The sequence below is a fragment of the Ambystoma mexicanum genome, chromosome 5q (genome assembly GCF_040938575.1).
Source record: "Ambystoma mexicanum isolate Mex_15411 chromosome 5q, UKY_AmexF1_1, whole genome shotgun sequence".
Lineage (NCBI taxonomy): Eukaryota > Metazoa > Chordata > Amphibia > Caudata > Ambystomatidae > Ambystoma > Ambystoma mexicanum.
In genome coordinates, this window is record NC_090933.1 from 903709801 (window position 1) to 903724076 (window position 14276).

At 44.9% G+C, this 14276-nt stretch overlaps 1 protein-coding gene across 2 annotated transcripts in view; it reads left to right on the top strand.

Annotated features, from left to right (window-relative positions):
• MTDH (metadherin) overlaps window positions 1–3923 on the top strand; it is a 462606-nt gene extending 458683 nt beyond the window's left edge. For both annotated transcript variants that reach the window (XM_069621403.1, XM_069621404.1), the window contains one exon: window positions 2177–3923. In XM_069621403.1, coding sequence (XP_069477504.1) covers window positions 2177–2247 — 71 coding nt within the window. In that variant the 3' untranslated portion in view covers window positions 2248–3923. The remainder of the gene's footprint in view (window positions 1–2176) is intronic.
• Window positions 3924–14276: the final 10353 nt, after the last annotated feature.

Genomic DNA, 14276 nt, shown 5'->3' on the forward strand with positions numbered 1-14276 from the left:
TCCTGGGCACTGCTCACCGGAAGCAACAGCAGGAAATCCAATCACCAGCAACCCCTAGTGGACTCATTCAGTCATTCAGGAAAATCTGATTCAGGGGGTCGGTGGGGGGGTGTGCATAAGTAAACGCAAAGCATTTGTCCCCCTTGTCCTCCATAGGATAACACTGTCCCTTTGTATCCTATTCTTCCATTCACTGCTATTGTAGTATTTTCTGAAAGGTAGCACAATTTACTTACCTAGTAACATTGTTGAACATAATCTTTGAACAATCACCATCACAACTGAAATTATAACTACTATACCGATATTACATTCTGGGGAGAAGCATTGGGGCTCCTGTGACTTTTGCACACAAGGCCCCTATCTTAGGGATTGGACTGCTGGAGTGACTTGTTTCCATCTTTGCTGCATTCATTTACTTGTCTTCCATGTTGAGTCATTTGAATGCATTTGATGAACCTATGGTGAATCTACATATAAAGTATTGTGCAATAATATCACCAAATAGTTGAATTTTTTTGTTTGTTTACAAGGCCTAGAATATATATTTGTATTTTTATGCATAACTTTCTAAAATTAATTATTGTGTGGACTCTCATTAGGGACTCTGGGCCCCCTCACTCTGCTCACTCTCCTGAGAATAACCTCGACTGATCTCCGTTGGTACCTTGATTGGGTTTTGGCTAATCTCGGAGTTCCCTGTTCACAAGAACTAGTCGCCTCCTAAAATCTGTCCACCAGGCCAGATTCTAGAAATCCATTTCGCCGTCCGCATAATCAACTAGAGCAGGGGGTCTGCAACCTGCAGCTCTCCAGATGTTTTGTACTATGACATCCATGATCCCTCGCTAATATCTGTGCTGGCTATGGTGGATGGGATTTGTAGTTCAAAATATCAGAAGAGCCAAAGGTTGCAGACCCCTGAATTAGAGAGATTGACAGTTCCTGCTTAAATGTTAGGAACAATATTCTTTTTGCAATTTTCCCTCCAGGGTTTCCCATGAAACCCCATTCCTTTTTGTTCTGTTTTTATCCTGTCCTGACTTTTTGAAGAGAAGTAAAGCGTTAAGCTTAACCCCTTTTGCTCACATATTACAGGGAAACTGATCAGTCCTTCAGACTATCAGTCTAGGAAACTGTTTCCATTTTGAATTCTTGTATTTTTAACAGTGCACACTGCATCTTAAAATGCAGTGCAAGGGGGTGCATTTGTATTACCCTAGCTGTTTCCGCAGAGGAACTGGACGTGGCTGCAATGATTATAAGTAGTGCCAGGCACCATGCATTAGCCCAGGAATAGCTTATATTTAGAATATACCCTGCCTACCACATGAGCTGCTTATCAAAGTTTTGGTACGGGGGGGGCATATCTTCAATGCAGCCCTTGGACTGCAGCGACTGGGCTTTCATTGCATCTGTCAAATGGGCAACTGTGACCTCTGAACCTCTGCGAGAGCAGGCACTAAAATCGGGATACTGATGCAGCAGGACACAGATGCACACTATGCGTTTGGCATGGAGCTTATGAAAAGGCAGTCTGATCAGCAGATTACCTACCCCTTCAGAGATGGAATTACCTGCATCATTTTATTTTATAAACATTTTTTTAAAGGGCTTTCATACACTTGCCAGATGGCAATTTAATCCTGTAGGTGTGTGGGGGTGTAGCGCTATTCATGCTGTGGCCTGAAATCTAGTGGCTATGGAAACTATTTCAAAACTCATTGGTGTCCGGGAACATTCCAAATGAGGAATTTTAAGAACTTGTTCGTTTTCAGAGCCCTTTTTTTCCCAAGTTTGAAACGTTTAGTGTACGTTTATCTAGTTAATTTTTGCTGCAAAGGGGTGTTTGACTGGAACCAGTTTGGGAAATTAGTGGTCAGAACTGTTTTTCATGTACGTTTGTCAACAGACAATTATAAAGCTCTCAAAATCTGTTTTTAATAGAAAGGTCAAAACTTAACCATAACTATTGTGCTAAAATAAACTAACTCTGCAATAGCAGATACTTGCTGCACTGTACAGTTCTGACAAGGAAGTCTTATCATGAATGTATTCTTTGAAATTAACAATGACTTTAATGCTCTTTTGGTATGATTAATTCACAAATTGTGTGCTTTTTCACTTTTCACAAATTGTCATTTGTTTTATATCTTTTCTCTGATTTTCCTTTCAGCCAAGTCTGAAGAAAGCTGGGAGTCTCCAAAACAGGTCAAAAAGAAGAAAAAAGCAAGAAGAGAAACGTGATTGCGTATTCTCGTTTCCCCCACCCTTTGTGATTTGGACGTGTTGTTGAAACGCTGTCTTGAAGATTATGCTGTTTATGCAATAATTTTTGAACATGTACAGAATTTTATATAAATTTCAACAGAATTTTTAACCAATCTGCTATGAACACAACCATCTGAGGAAACGAATGTGCAACAGACTGGAAGATGGAGAAGAAGCCAGGCTTCTCAATTTATTTGGAAAGAAGATTAATATTCACAAGTTGCCATTTTAACAAGCAGTGTCCTGTTTACAACAGATTGTGCCCAATCTGTTCTTAATCTAAAGGGTGAAGAATTAGATGGGGTGATTTTTGTGACGTTTATTTCTTGTTCTTTGCTGAGAAATGCTCCAACTATGGACAACAAGCTCCTAGTGTTAAACTTCAAAGTGCTTTGTTTAAATACATAATCTGCCGTAATTTAACAATATGATGGTTAGCAATGTGCTTTCCTGGTAAACAAGTGCAAATATGAAATCCTGTAGTAATCAAAAATGTTGTACAGTTAAACAGTTATGGTTATGAATGTTAACCCGTTGTGGATTACAAAGCATAGAATGGAACTGTTGAAAGGTTTGAAAGTCTGGTTTGAAACAAATTTGACTGGTTTCGTCACTTGAATTTTCAGAGTATTGTTGTATGATCTTTTTTAAATTATATTTTAAGAAAATACGACCATGTGTAATTAAATGTGTTAAGTTACCCCCCTGAGCCTTTTCTGCTTTATCGTAATGTTAGTTTTTTCTAGACTGTATATAGAGCTGCATTCTAATTGCTCATAGCCATGTGTTTCTAAAAATAATTATGAATTAAATTGTTTTATGTTGAATTTTGCTGTTACGCAAGCGTAACAATAAATGCAAGAACAGTGTTTTTTTTTTTTAAATTCAGGAACTAAGCCGATTTGTATGGGGAAAAGCATTGGACTGGATGAAATACTTCAGACACCTTTAACTGACGTGAAGATCTCAAATTATCAGGAATATTTTTTTTACTGCCTTAACCTGTAGTATGTAGAATATGTATCTAGATTTCTTAAAGGGGGACAAGTGTTTTATAAGACTTTTCATGAGACTATTGCAGTTGTAGAAAAATAAAGACAATTCTCAGCTGTAACCTATTGATTTTAGATGGTGTTAGCTACTTCACCATTTCAAGCACTGTGTAATTGAATTGAAATGATAGGTATCTTTGTTATCTATAAATAGTGCATGCAGTGCCATGTACATTGTAAATAGCGTTTACCAAACCTGTTAGCATTCAACAAGGATCATGTCTTAATGAAATTGTGTACAAAAAAGCCATGATTTAATATTTGTGATTGGCATAATGGTTTTCAGTGCACAAATAATTAAATTGTAACAGCTGTAACCAATGGTACTGATCAACCACCCAATGTTATGTCTTAATATAATTTAAAGCAATTTGGTAGTGTTAACTAGCAAAACTAAAACACTGGAAGAATGTGGTTTTAGTTGTGCTAAAGATGAGCCTTCTTATTTGTCAACTTTCCTAATAAATGATTACTAATCTTTGTGCAGCTGCACTGACATCCGTTTCAGGAACATGGCAAGTATGTTTACATGTTCTGATTTTTGTTTAATAAATTACATTTCTAAGTTGATTTGTTAAAATAAATTAAGCAAACTATCAATTTTTGTTTTCTTCCCTTCTGGTAGCAGAGGATCAAAAAGTGCGGTTGTTGGTGGAGTGAGCAATGATTTATTGGTACGTGCACATGCAAAGCCTTCAACATTTCAGAAGTTTGATTTTAGTAGCACGTGGTTTGTAATGCTTGACTTTCGCAATGATGAGCTTGTCGCTTCCTAGCCAGGCTCGTAAATTGTGGATATGTTCTTCTTTAACATAGAACTTTGTCAAGTCACTTGTTAGTCCAATATGTCCTGCTATCATCGAGGTGCTCTGATTGCTTGGAGCATAATTTATGTCATCTATTAACGTTTGTCACTGGAAAATGTGCTCTCCCTTTGACATCAGATGCTTATAACCACTTGTGTCCATTTTAGATTTCTCTTTCATCACTAAATGCTGCATAGAGTACTGATTTTTCACATCCAGCATACCTTTTAAGCCTGTCAGTTTTTCTTGTTCTCAAGCTCCCTACTCATTCCCCCTTGAACCCCACTTTAATTATTTTATCCTCCAAGAATTGACACTAATGGAAATCTTCCTCCCGTTCTCTTAATAAATAGCTGCTGGCATGGAATGGATCAATAAGCCTTAGAACAGCTGCCAGTGGGCAATGTAGTGACTCATCGTGTCTATTGATATTTTATTTCTATTGCACCCGTATACAAGTGTTTCAGAGCACCATGACCTTGGTGGCGACTGTACACTGTTACGGAAAATGTCCTCCACCCTTCCTTTCATCTCGAAACTGCTACCAGACGAAACATTAAGATCTTTTACTAATTGAGTTCCTTGAAATAATGCAATTAGCAATAGAATTAATGGGTATCCAGTGCTGAAAATAAACCTTGTTTGGTAAACAATATTCTCCAGCATGCGGTCTGGCATGGATTCACATGCTCATGAATATTCCCCGTCGTCAGGCTGGGAATCCATTGTAAAAGAAAAATCAGTTTCGTTTCTGAACTGTCTTTCTCCTAAAAACCGATCACTGAGCTCTGGGTCATACTGCCCCCATCCAATGACTGCCCTCTACCCAAGCCCCTCCTCTGGCAGCCATCTTCAGATTTTTATTGCACGTTCAAGTGTTGGGAGTCTTCGTTCTTAGCTCTCAGGCTTTTACTGCGATTTTCGCATTTTGGAAGAGTTATACTTTATTTTTCGATCAATCAAGCCAGTGTGCTACATCGATCATCCTTCCGATTAACGGGGACCTGTTTTTTGTATTCTTCAGCGACCCTCAAGGGTGGATTTCGCTGAGTTTCTTCGTGGAGGCTTCCAGAAGATACTTCAGGCCTACACCGCGTGGACTGTCGGAGGAGGAGGATTCCCCTTCCCTTTTCAAGCTTTGCTCCGACTGCGGTTTGCAGAATGTTTACATGGACAAACATTCTCAGTGCCTGTACTACCTTTACCCAACGCATAATGTTGGGCAAGATTGTATGCCGTACCCTTTGGGTGCACTACAACAACCCTGACCTCCTGGCAATAGGAACCCAACCTTTGGTATAAGTCTGTACTACACAGGTTGGTAGCGTGTTGAGCAGCCAGGTTCATCTCGAGGGGTCAATGTGAGCTGTAGGGGAGTTAGACAGAGATTCACAGTGACAAGTATTCAAATAAACTCTTACACACAAGGTTTCTTGATTTAAACAGTTATTAATTTATAAGTCGGTTGAATAAGCCTTCTTAAGAAGGGGGCAATATAATAGTAACACTCAAATACACTTCAAAAATCCACACTCTTGGTTTCTAAATCAGCAAATACCCTTTTGGGATGGCATACAGACACTACCTACACCCTCAGGTGACTTTGATAGTTAGGGTGCTGTTGACATTAATATATTACAAATACCAAGCATCAAACGAGAAGTACTTACCGTAAAGTGGATGAAACCAAAAGCAACCTCCGAGCAATCAGCTCTCCGAAGAGGCAAAGACGGAGACGAGGAAACCTGCGATGACAAGTCAGATTGGGGCAGACATGTAATCTCCCCAAAGGGCCTGTGGAACTGGCTGAAATTAACCCTAACCACAAAAAATAAAAAATAGCAACAACTATCATCCTCAATTTCCAGACACAATGGATCTCATATACTCCCTTGGATCCTGGAATACAAGAGGACACATGCATCTGACAACAGCAGGGGACGTCGACCTAGGTAATTTTGACATCCTGTGTCTGCAGGTAACATGGTTGGCAGACAAACCTTCTTTTGACGGTTTCACGGTAGAAATATCACCGGCCACAAAAGGCTTTTTGGGTTGCCCACACAGCGCACCAAACGAACCTGGCGGTGATAAACACATATTGGAACCCCCCGCGCACGTCAATAGACAAGATCTACGAGACATTTGAAAAAATAGACATCGTCATACGCGGGGACTTGAACGCAAACTGTCCCAAAGATACAGATGATCCCTCGGTCCCGATCCCACTAGGTCCAGCAGCAGAGAGAGGAAAGGCTTGGAGAAATCTAACTAACCCAAGAAAACTACACAATATAGCATCACTGTTTCCACAGCAGGACGAAATCCTGACGTGGGAAAGAGCAAACTCAAAAGCTACACTGAACTACATATGTGAGCCAAGGCCGCCTTCCGAACATAAAAACCTTTAATGTGCAGAGAACTGTTAATAGCGACCACAATCTCCTGCGTTGCGCATGGCAAGATCAACGTCCGCCGAAACACATATAAATACAACATCGCTACAAACAACCAGCTATCGAGGCTTCACCTCAACAGACGTAAGGAGGATAAATGCAAATTACAACGCAAAGGGATCTTTGGCAGCAACAAAGGACATGTCAGCGAGACCGAACTACCTTCCATTTCTACTGGCCCACTGAGTCTCAGTTGCTGGTCAGAAAAAGAAAGAATAACCAGTACATGCATATGACAAACCGATAGTCGAAAAAAGGAAAGTTCTGCGCAAATTGACAGGCCTCTAAAAAGAACACAGCAGAAGCTTGGAATTTGTGGCCAGAAGCTACTAAAACATACACCAGTTGGATAAAACATTGAAGAGTGGACTTATACCAACGGGACTCGGAAGAAATGCTGAGAAGACTAAACACCAAAAGATCTGGTGATTTCTGGGCACTAATCAAAATGATGGTCGTCCAACCCGAAAACGAGATCTCAAACTGTCTCGGAAGCACACTGGATAAAAAATGTTCTGCTCTCTTCGACTTCCATAAATCTTGCCAACGTACCATCAACCGGGAATCACTTAACCCATGGGCAGATATGTCAAGTATTGACGAGATCGAAAAGCTGATCGTCAAACTCAAAAATTCAAGAGCACCGGGCCCAGATGGTTTGACTAATATAGACCTGAAACAGTCTCCAAAAGACTGGGCAGCAGTGATCAGCAAGATCTTCAGGCACTGTGATAGAACTTGAATGATCCCTGAAACTTGGCTGAGGGCCATCATTGCACCGATCTTCAAGAAAGGAAGAAGAGAAGACCTGGAGAGCTATAGGCCCATAGCTCTCCTGGACATCATAGAAAAGATCTTTACTACAAGCCTTCTCGAACCACTTTAGGAAGTGGTCAAAAAACGCATCTTGCAACAACCGTTTTCTAACAGGCTTTCAGAAAAATAGCAGCATTATCAACATCTTGGTTCTAAATATTCTGAAGCTAGCCTTCGTGGACTTATCAAAAGCTTTCGATAAAATCGATTGAGAGAAACTCTAGGCCAAACTCGAGAACTGGGATTGCCCAAAGGAAATTCTGGATCCAATCATCTCTCTACACGCTGATGCGAAGATTCAGATAAAACTAAACCGGCAAGGCACGCTCTCGGAGGAAATACCTGTAAACAGAGGAGTAAAACGGGTGTATCCTAGCTTTGGCGATCTTTGTCTTTTTTAGGTGATTACCAACAGTGGGAATATAAAATCAGAGCTTCCCCCCCTAAAATAGGGTCAATTCCCATTCTGAGATTGCTGTATGTTGACGACGTGATCTTAATTGATCAAACCCAAATTGGTCTGCAAAGAAAACTAGAGAACCTGTCCAGATACATTGAAGTAAAAAATTGGGAAATCAACAAATCAAAAACGAAAATCCTCATTCTGGAGAAAACAGGCAAACAAGCATCGAAAAATGAAAACTGGCATCTGGACAAACCAAAAATTGAAGTGGTAAGAAACATCAAGTGCCTAGGAGTAACAATCGATGGTTCAGCCAGAGAAAATACGATGTAAGTCATGCTCTGGGAAAAAACAAAGCGACTGACTGCGCAGACCAAACTGGTCAACAAGTTTGGAAAATGTTCACTCCTTCCATCCATTCAATTTTATAGAACAAAAGTGGTGCCGGCATTAATCTATGGAATGGACGCTTCCTTAAACATGCCACAAACCATATGGAACAAACTGGAAGGTCACGTTTGGAAAGCCGTTTTGGGTTTACAAAAATCTACTCAAATGGCAGCAATCGGACGAGAATTGGGCCTCGTTTCTGGTAGGTCTAGTGGACCAAAGTGCGATACTATTATACAGAAAAATCTTAATCTCGGATACCCTGCGCATCTTCAACATCATCGCTGAAGAAGTAAAAACTGAAAGATGCAAGGCCCTAAACGCATGGGTAGCCAGACAAAAAGAAAAACTCATCTAGGTGGGCTGTTCGGAGGACGATCGGAGATGTAACCCACAGAAGGTTAAAAAGAAAATGGTCCAGAACGACTGGATAGATACTATCGAGAAGGCCTGTGCAAATAAACTGTTGGCTCACCTTCCTTCCACATTAAATAAGGTCAAAGTGCCGTTAAACTACTGCATCAAATTTCCAAATAAACCACTACGGACACTGTTTATGAAAGCAAGACTAAATTTACTACCAACTCGTGAAATTCTGTCAATTAGAACATCTTTGTCCGAAAACACCTGCAGCCTGTGTCCGAAGACAAAACAGAACAGGTACACCTATCTGTTACCGCTGCTCGCCGACACCGCAATGGTGGACTTGGACTACGGTTGGAACAGATTGAGATCTGGTGAAACCAGAAGATGGACCATAGCAGCGGTCAAACTAATAGACCTAGCGATAAAAATGCTAAACAGCCCTACGAAAGAAAATATGGGCAGCATTTTACCCTAAGAGCGCCTGCAGGTCTGGACTTAACTCTATGGTCCAATAAACTAAACAAGCAGGGAAACCAATCCTACAATGCAGAACAATTGGAGGGTGTGTTGACCTTATGAAACCTTGTAAAAAATCATTATTTTTTTTGGATTAAATTCAAGCTATATGTAGCTGTTGCATTTAGGATCAGATTTAGAATGTGTCAAAGGAAAAAGGTTATCAGAATAAAACAAAAGATCACACAAACATTCTGCAGCAGGTAAGTACTTTTGGTAACCCTCAATGCCAAGTTAGTTGACCCTTTCCCGGAAGGAAGGCAAAACACATAAGCAGAAGAGTCATTCAGGGAGCCAGGCCAGCCAATGTTAAGTTGGCAAAAGTCAAGGGGAACTGAAGCACTTCTTGCAGGTAAGTAATAGTCTTTGCACAATGGTTTAGAAGACATTATAGGATAAGAAGAAATTCACAGTAGGGCCACAAGCTTGTGAGGTAAAGAAGCTGCAAGCAACTCTACAAGAGAAACCGAGACAAGTCTCCAACAAGTACAAGCAAGGTGGCACAAGAGGTAAGGTCTCTCAGACTTTACAGTACCTTTAGATTGAAGAGAAGTGCAGCAGATGACTTCTGTTCCTGTGCCTCTGTTGTGGGGACAAGAGGAAGGACTTCTGGGGACTCCTGCACTGCAATGGGACAGTCACCGACTGCAACTGGCACTCTTCAAACAAGTAGCACCTCAGTGTTTCAGCGCCTTGCGTTTACCACAAATAGCAACCCCACGGTTCCTGGCTCTTGAGTGCATCTGGGGTCCCACTCTCTGTTGAGGGGGCTCAGGCTCAGTTGGTCCTGCTTTCTGCGAGTCTGGAGGATCTTCCTGGCGCTCTTGGCGAGCCTAAAAGCAATGCACACGATCTAGTGTTGCTCTCCCTAGCTATTCGGTTCTAGCAGCAACTGCAGTGGAATTTCAACCAGCTTCGAGAGGATGTCCAGGTGGCTTACTTTGGAGGTGATTGGTCCCATCAACTCAAGGCATCCTTGCAGGGGCTTATCTGTCGATACGAATTTGGAGTTTCAGCACAGCAGCAGGGCTTCACTGGGCAAACTAACAGTCTAGGAGTTGCAGCAGGCATCCTCTTGAAGTTATTCTTTGGATTCCTTCGTCCAGTGGTCGACTCTCCCTTCCAAGCCAAAAAGCCTCACCTTTTATGCAGGTTTCTCCCATTCATTCCAGCCTAGCTGTCAGTCACCCAGCAGGGTGGCTGTCCTTGCCTGACAGCCAGCCAGCCAGCCAATCACCTAAGTGTGCATTCCTGTCTCCTAGGAGATTAAGCACATGGAGTTTCGGTTACCTCCCTTGCTTCCTGCCCCCGCCAGACACCCTGGAGCCAGAGGCGTGCTTCACTTGTGAATCCCACCAAAGGCTAAATGAACAGAGAGACCAAACCTGGTTTGGCGTGTACAGTAAATCTCAAGAAGGACCTTTCCACAAAGAAATGGCTAAAAAAGACCAGGGTCATTTTGTCAAAAATGGCACCCTTGGGTGCTTTACTGCAGCTGCGAACACAGCCTGTGGTAAATACACACCACAATAGTTCAAAGTAAACCACTGCCACCAGCCATTCATCGAGGAAAGGGTAACAAAAAATGTTACCTGAGAAGCTAGACAAAGGGGATACTAAGTAACCCCTTGAGCACCCTATTGTAAGATAGTGTGTGCTGGGTCTAGAAAGTTACAAATGTAAGTAAAGTCAATTTCACGTTACTGCTCTTGGAAACAGTAGTTTATCCAAGAGAACTTATTTAAACCTGGGGAAATCTGATTTACTTCCCTGTTCCACTGCACTGAAGGTGCTGTGACACAATTTAAAAGATGCCTATGGAGTTTGAATTCTCCCTAACACAAGGAGGATTGTGTATTTTGCCGTGAACTCTCGAAGCACACATTGAAGGATAGCTGTAAACGGCTGGAAGAATGCCAAGACCTCTGCATCAGGTGGGTCCCAAGAGCATTCCTCTCCCAGATCCGGTAGAGCTGAGCAGTCTTCTAATTCCTTTGAGGGTGCCCCTCCCGCAGGGGTCCAACAAAAAGCCAAGCACAGTCTGCTACCGTCGGGAGCGCCGCTGCAGTGGTCAGGATGTGTTCGACATCCCCAGCTGCATCGGTCTCCAGTCAACGCTTTGGATCTTCATCCAAGAGGAAGTCTGATCACCTGGGCAAGCTGAAGGTGGCTGCAGAGAAGACCAAACGGGGTCCGGCGGCCGGCCTACCCTCGGCTGAAAAGACCAAAGGGATCGAGGTTCCGACCCCTAAGGAAAAGCCTCGCAGGACAAGGTGTCCAGGGCAACCGTGAAGGCAAAGCAGGACCAGGGGCCCAGCCTGACCGTGAAAGCCCAGGTGCACCAGACGAAGTCGGCTCCCTCCATCGAGGTGGTGGTAGCATCCCTTTCGAAGGTCACAGGGGCAGACCCGCCGGGTGCCCTTCCAGCGGCAAGGATGTCCCTTCCTCCCAGAAGGAAGGCTTTGCTTAAGCCCATTGCAAAGACCCCGGAGAAGATGCCTATGCTCTCCCCCAGACAGTCCCCTCTGGACACGAAGAAGGTGGGTGGGGGGAGCACGTTGATGGCCTCAAGGGCACGGCTATCTCTGCCGAGGAGGATGAGCTCATTTACCTCCAGATCATCCAGGAGGGGGATGGTGACGAGGAAGACAACGGTTGCGCCCTATGACTAGGGCGGTGACGACTAGGATACCGTCGAGGGAGGTGGCGGAGGGCTTCAGGATGAGGGCCTTGGCCCTGCTTGTACGCCCCCCTAGCTGCCTATCCCTATGCCCCTGCCACCACCTAGAAATCTTTCAATGGACATTCTCTCGACCCATAGGCTGGTATCTGAGATGCAGGTGAAAATGCCAGTAACACTGCCACCCGCTCCAAATGGAGGAACCGCCGGCCAAGAAGAGACACCCGCTGCCTCCTTCACCGGTCACCTTCTCTGCCATCCTGCGCAGGTGAGACTGAGTCGGACATGGCGATGGGCACGGAAGATGGTGGGATGGGAGCCCTCCCGTCGCTCCCGCTCAGATCCTCCCCGCCAGACGAGATGGGATCGTTCCATGCAATGATCTCCACGGCCTTAGAGCTTTTCCAGCTCACGCCAGGGGAGAAGGGCTTGTTATACCAGAGTTGCGAAGCAAAGAGGAAGACTATCCTTTCAGTCCCGCTCCTGGATGACATTTGGGATGACTGACGCTCATGAAGAACTCTTCTATAGCCCCAGCGAAGAGGGACCGCCTAGAGAAGTAGTACAGGGTGCCAGACTCTGCACCCAAGTGCTTGCGGGCTCAGCCATCACCGTACTCAGTGGTTTCTGTGGCGTCCACGAAGAAATCTAGCTCGATGTCTTCTGCAGTGTCCACCCCTTATGACACCAAGGGGACGAAGTTGGTTGCGATGGGTAGGAGAGTGATCTACTCTGCGGTGACAACCTTCAAGGCACGATACAACCAGTAGCAGTTGTATAAGCTTCCTCCTATACTGGAATTCCTCCCCGTTGATAAGAGGGTAGAGGCTTTGGAGATTCTACAGGAGGGCAAGGTGGTGTCGGAACATGCCATCAGTGGCCACGGACATCGCGGATGTGGGTTTCCACCAGATGGGCAATGGCGTTTGCCTTCGCTGTTGTGGCTGGCTCAAAGCCACCAACTTTCGACAGGAGGTCCAAACCAGGGTTTTGGAAATGCCTTTCGACAGGGACAATCTTTTCGGGAAAGTGGTGGATGAGTCCCTACAGGCCATCAAGGCGGACACAGGGACAACACATACCCTGGGCATGCTACAGCAACTGCCATCCTTTTGGTCCTCAGGAGGCAAGTCTACCCGGTCTTCGAAGGGTTTCGGCGGGGGCTCCTCTTCTTGCCGCTAACCCTCCCGCTCCTCGGCCCAAGAAACCAACAGGGGCTGCTCCAAAGCCTTCAGAGGATGACGCGGATGTCTGGGACCACAGGGCAGCCAGTCGACCAAGCAGGAATGAACCGGCCAGGACCCCACCGTGCATCCCTGCTGGGAGGCCGGCTGACTCACTTCGTCAGCGTGTGCAAGACCATCTCCACCGACCGTTGGGTGCTGGATGCTCTCGCCTGTGGACACAGTTCTAACGAAGTGTCCCCAAATACCACCAGGAGCCCGGCAGGAAACCCATGTCCCTCCGTTGCTGCTTGAAGATGAGTCTTGTTAAACAAAGGGGGCGATAAAGCTGGTCCCAAAGCGGCTCTGGAGTTTACTCAAGGTACTTTCTCGTGCAAAAGGAGACCGGGGGCTTGAGGCCCATTGTCGACTTGCGACGACTGAACAAATAAAGTCCTGAAGTTCCGAATGGTCACTCTTCAACATGTGCTCGGGCAACTGGAAGAGGGAGATTGTTGTATCTTGAGGATGCGTACTGCCAAATCTCCATTCACTAAGGACACTGCATGCTTCTGCACTTTGTCGTTCAGGGGAAGCATTATCAATTCAAGGCCCTGCTATTCGTGCTGAAGTCAGCGCCCAGAGTCTTCACCAAGTTCCTGGCACTGGTGGCGGCCCATCTATGGCTTACAAGGGATCCATGTCTACCTTTACTTGGACGACTGGCTCATCTGAACCAGATCAAGAGAAATTGCCGTCGACCACGCGGCAAGGACCTTGTGCCTACTGACGGATCTTGGGTTCTCAGTGAATTATGCAAAGTCCTGCTTGACTCCATCGCAGGGCGCGCTGTTCCTGGAATCCCGACTCAACACAGTGTCATGCCTGGCGTCACCGTCGGAGGAGAGGATAGCAGCCATCCTGGTCAGGGTGCAGCATCTGTTGGCACACTGAAGATCGCCACGTTGAGGACCATCAAGTCTGCTCGGCATGATGTCATGCATTTACCTCATCCGACTCTGCAGGTTACGGATGCACCCACTGCAGGAGTTCCTAGACGCCCGTTGGATCCAGGTGTCCGGAAGTTTCCAAGACCGTATCGCCCTCAATGAGTTTCCATCAAACGATAAGGTGGTGGGGCGTTCGGTCTCATCTGTCTGGAGGCGCAGATTTCCAGACCCCACCTCGCCGGGAGATGATCGCGACGGACTCCTCCCTGGAGGGATGGGGAGCCCAGACCAGAAGTCTGCCGGAGGAGAATATGTTGCACATCCAACGTTCTGGAGGTATGGCCGGTATTTTGGGCCCTCAAGTAGTTCCTGCCATCCCTCAAGGGCAAGGTGGTGTGGGTCTTCAC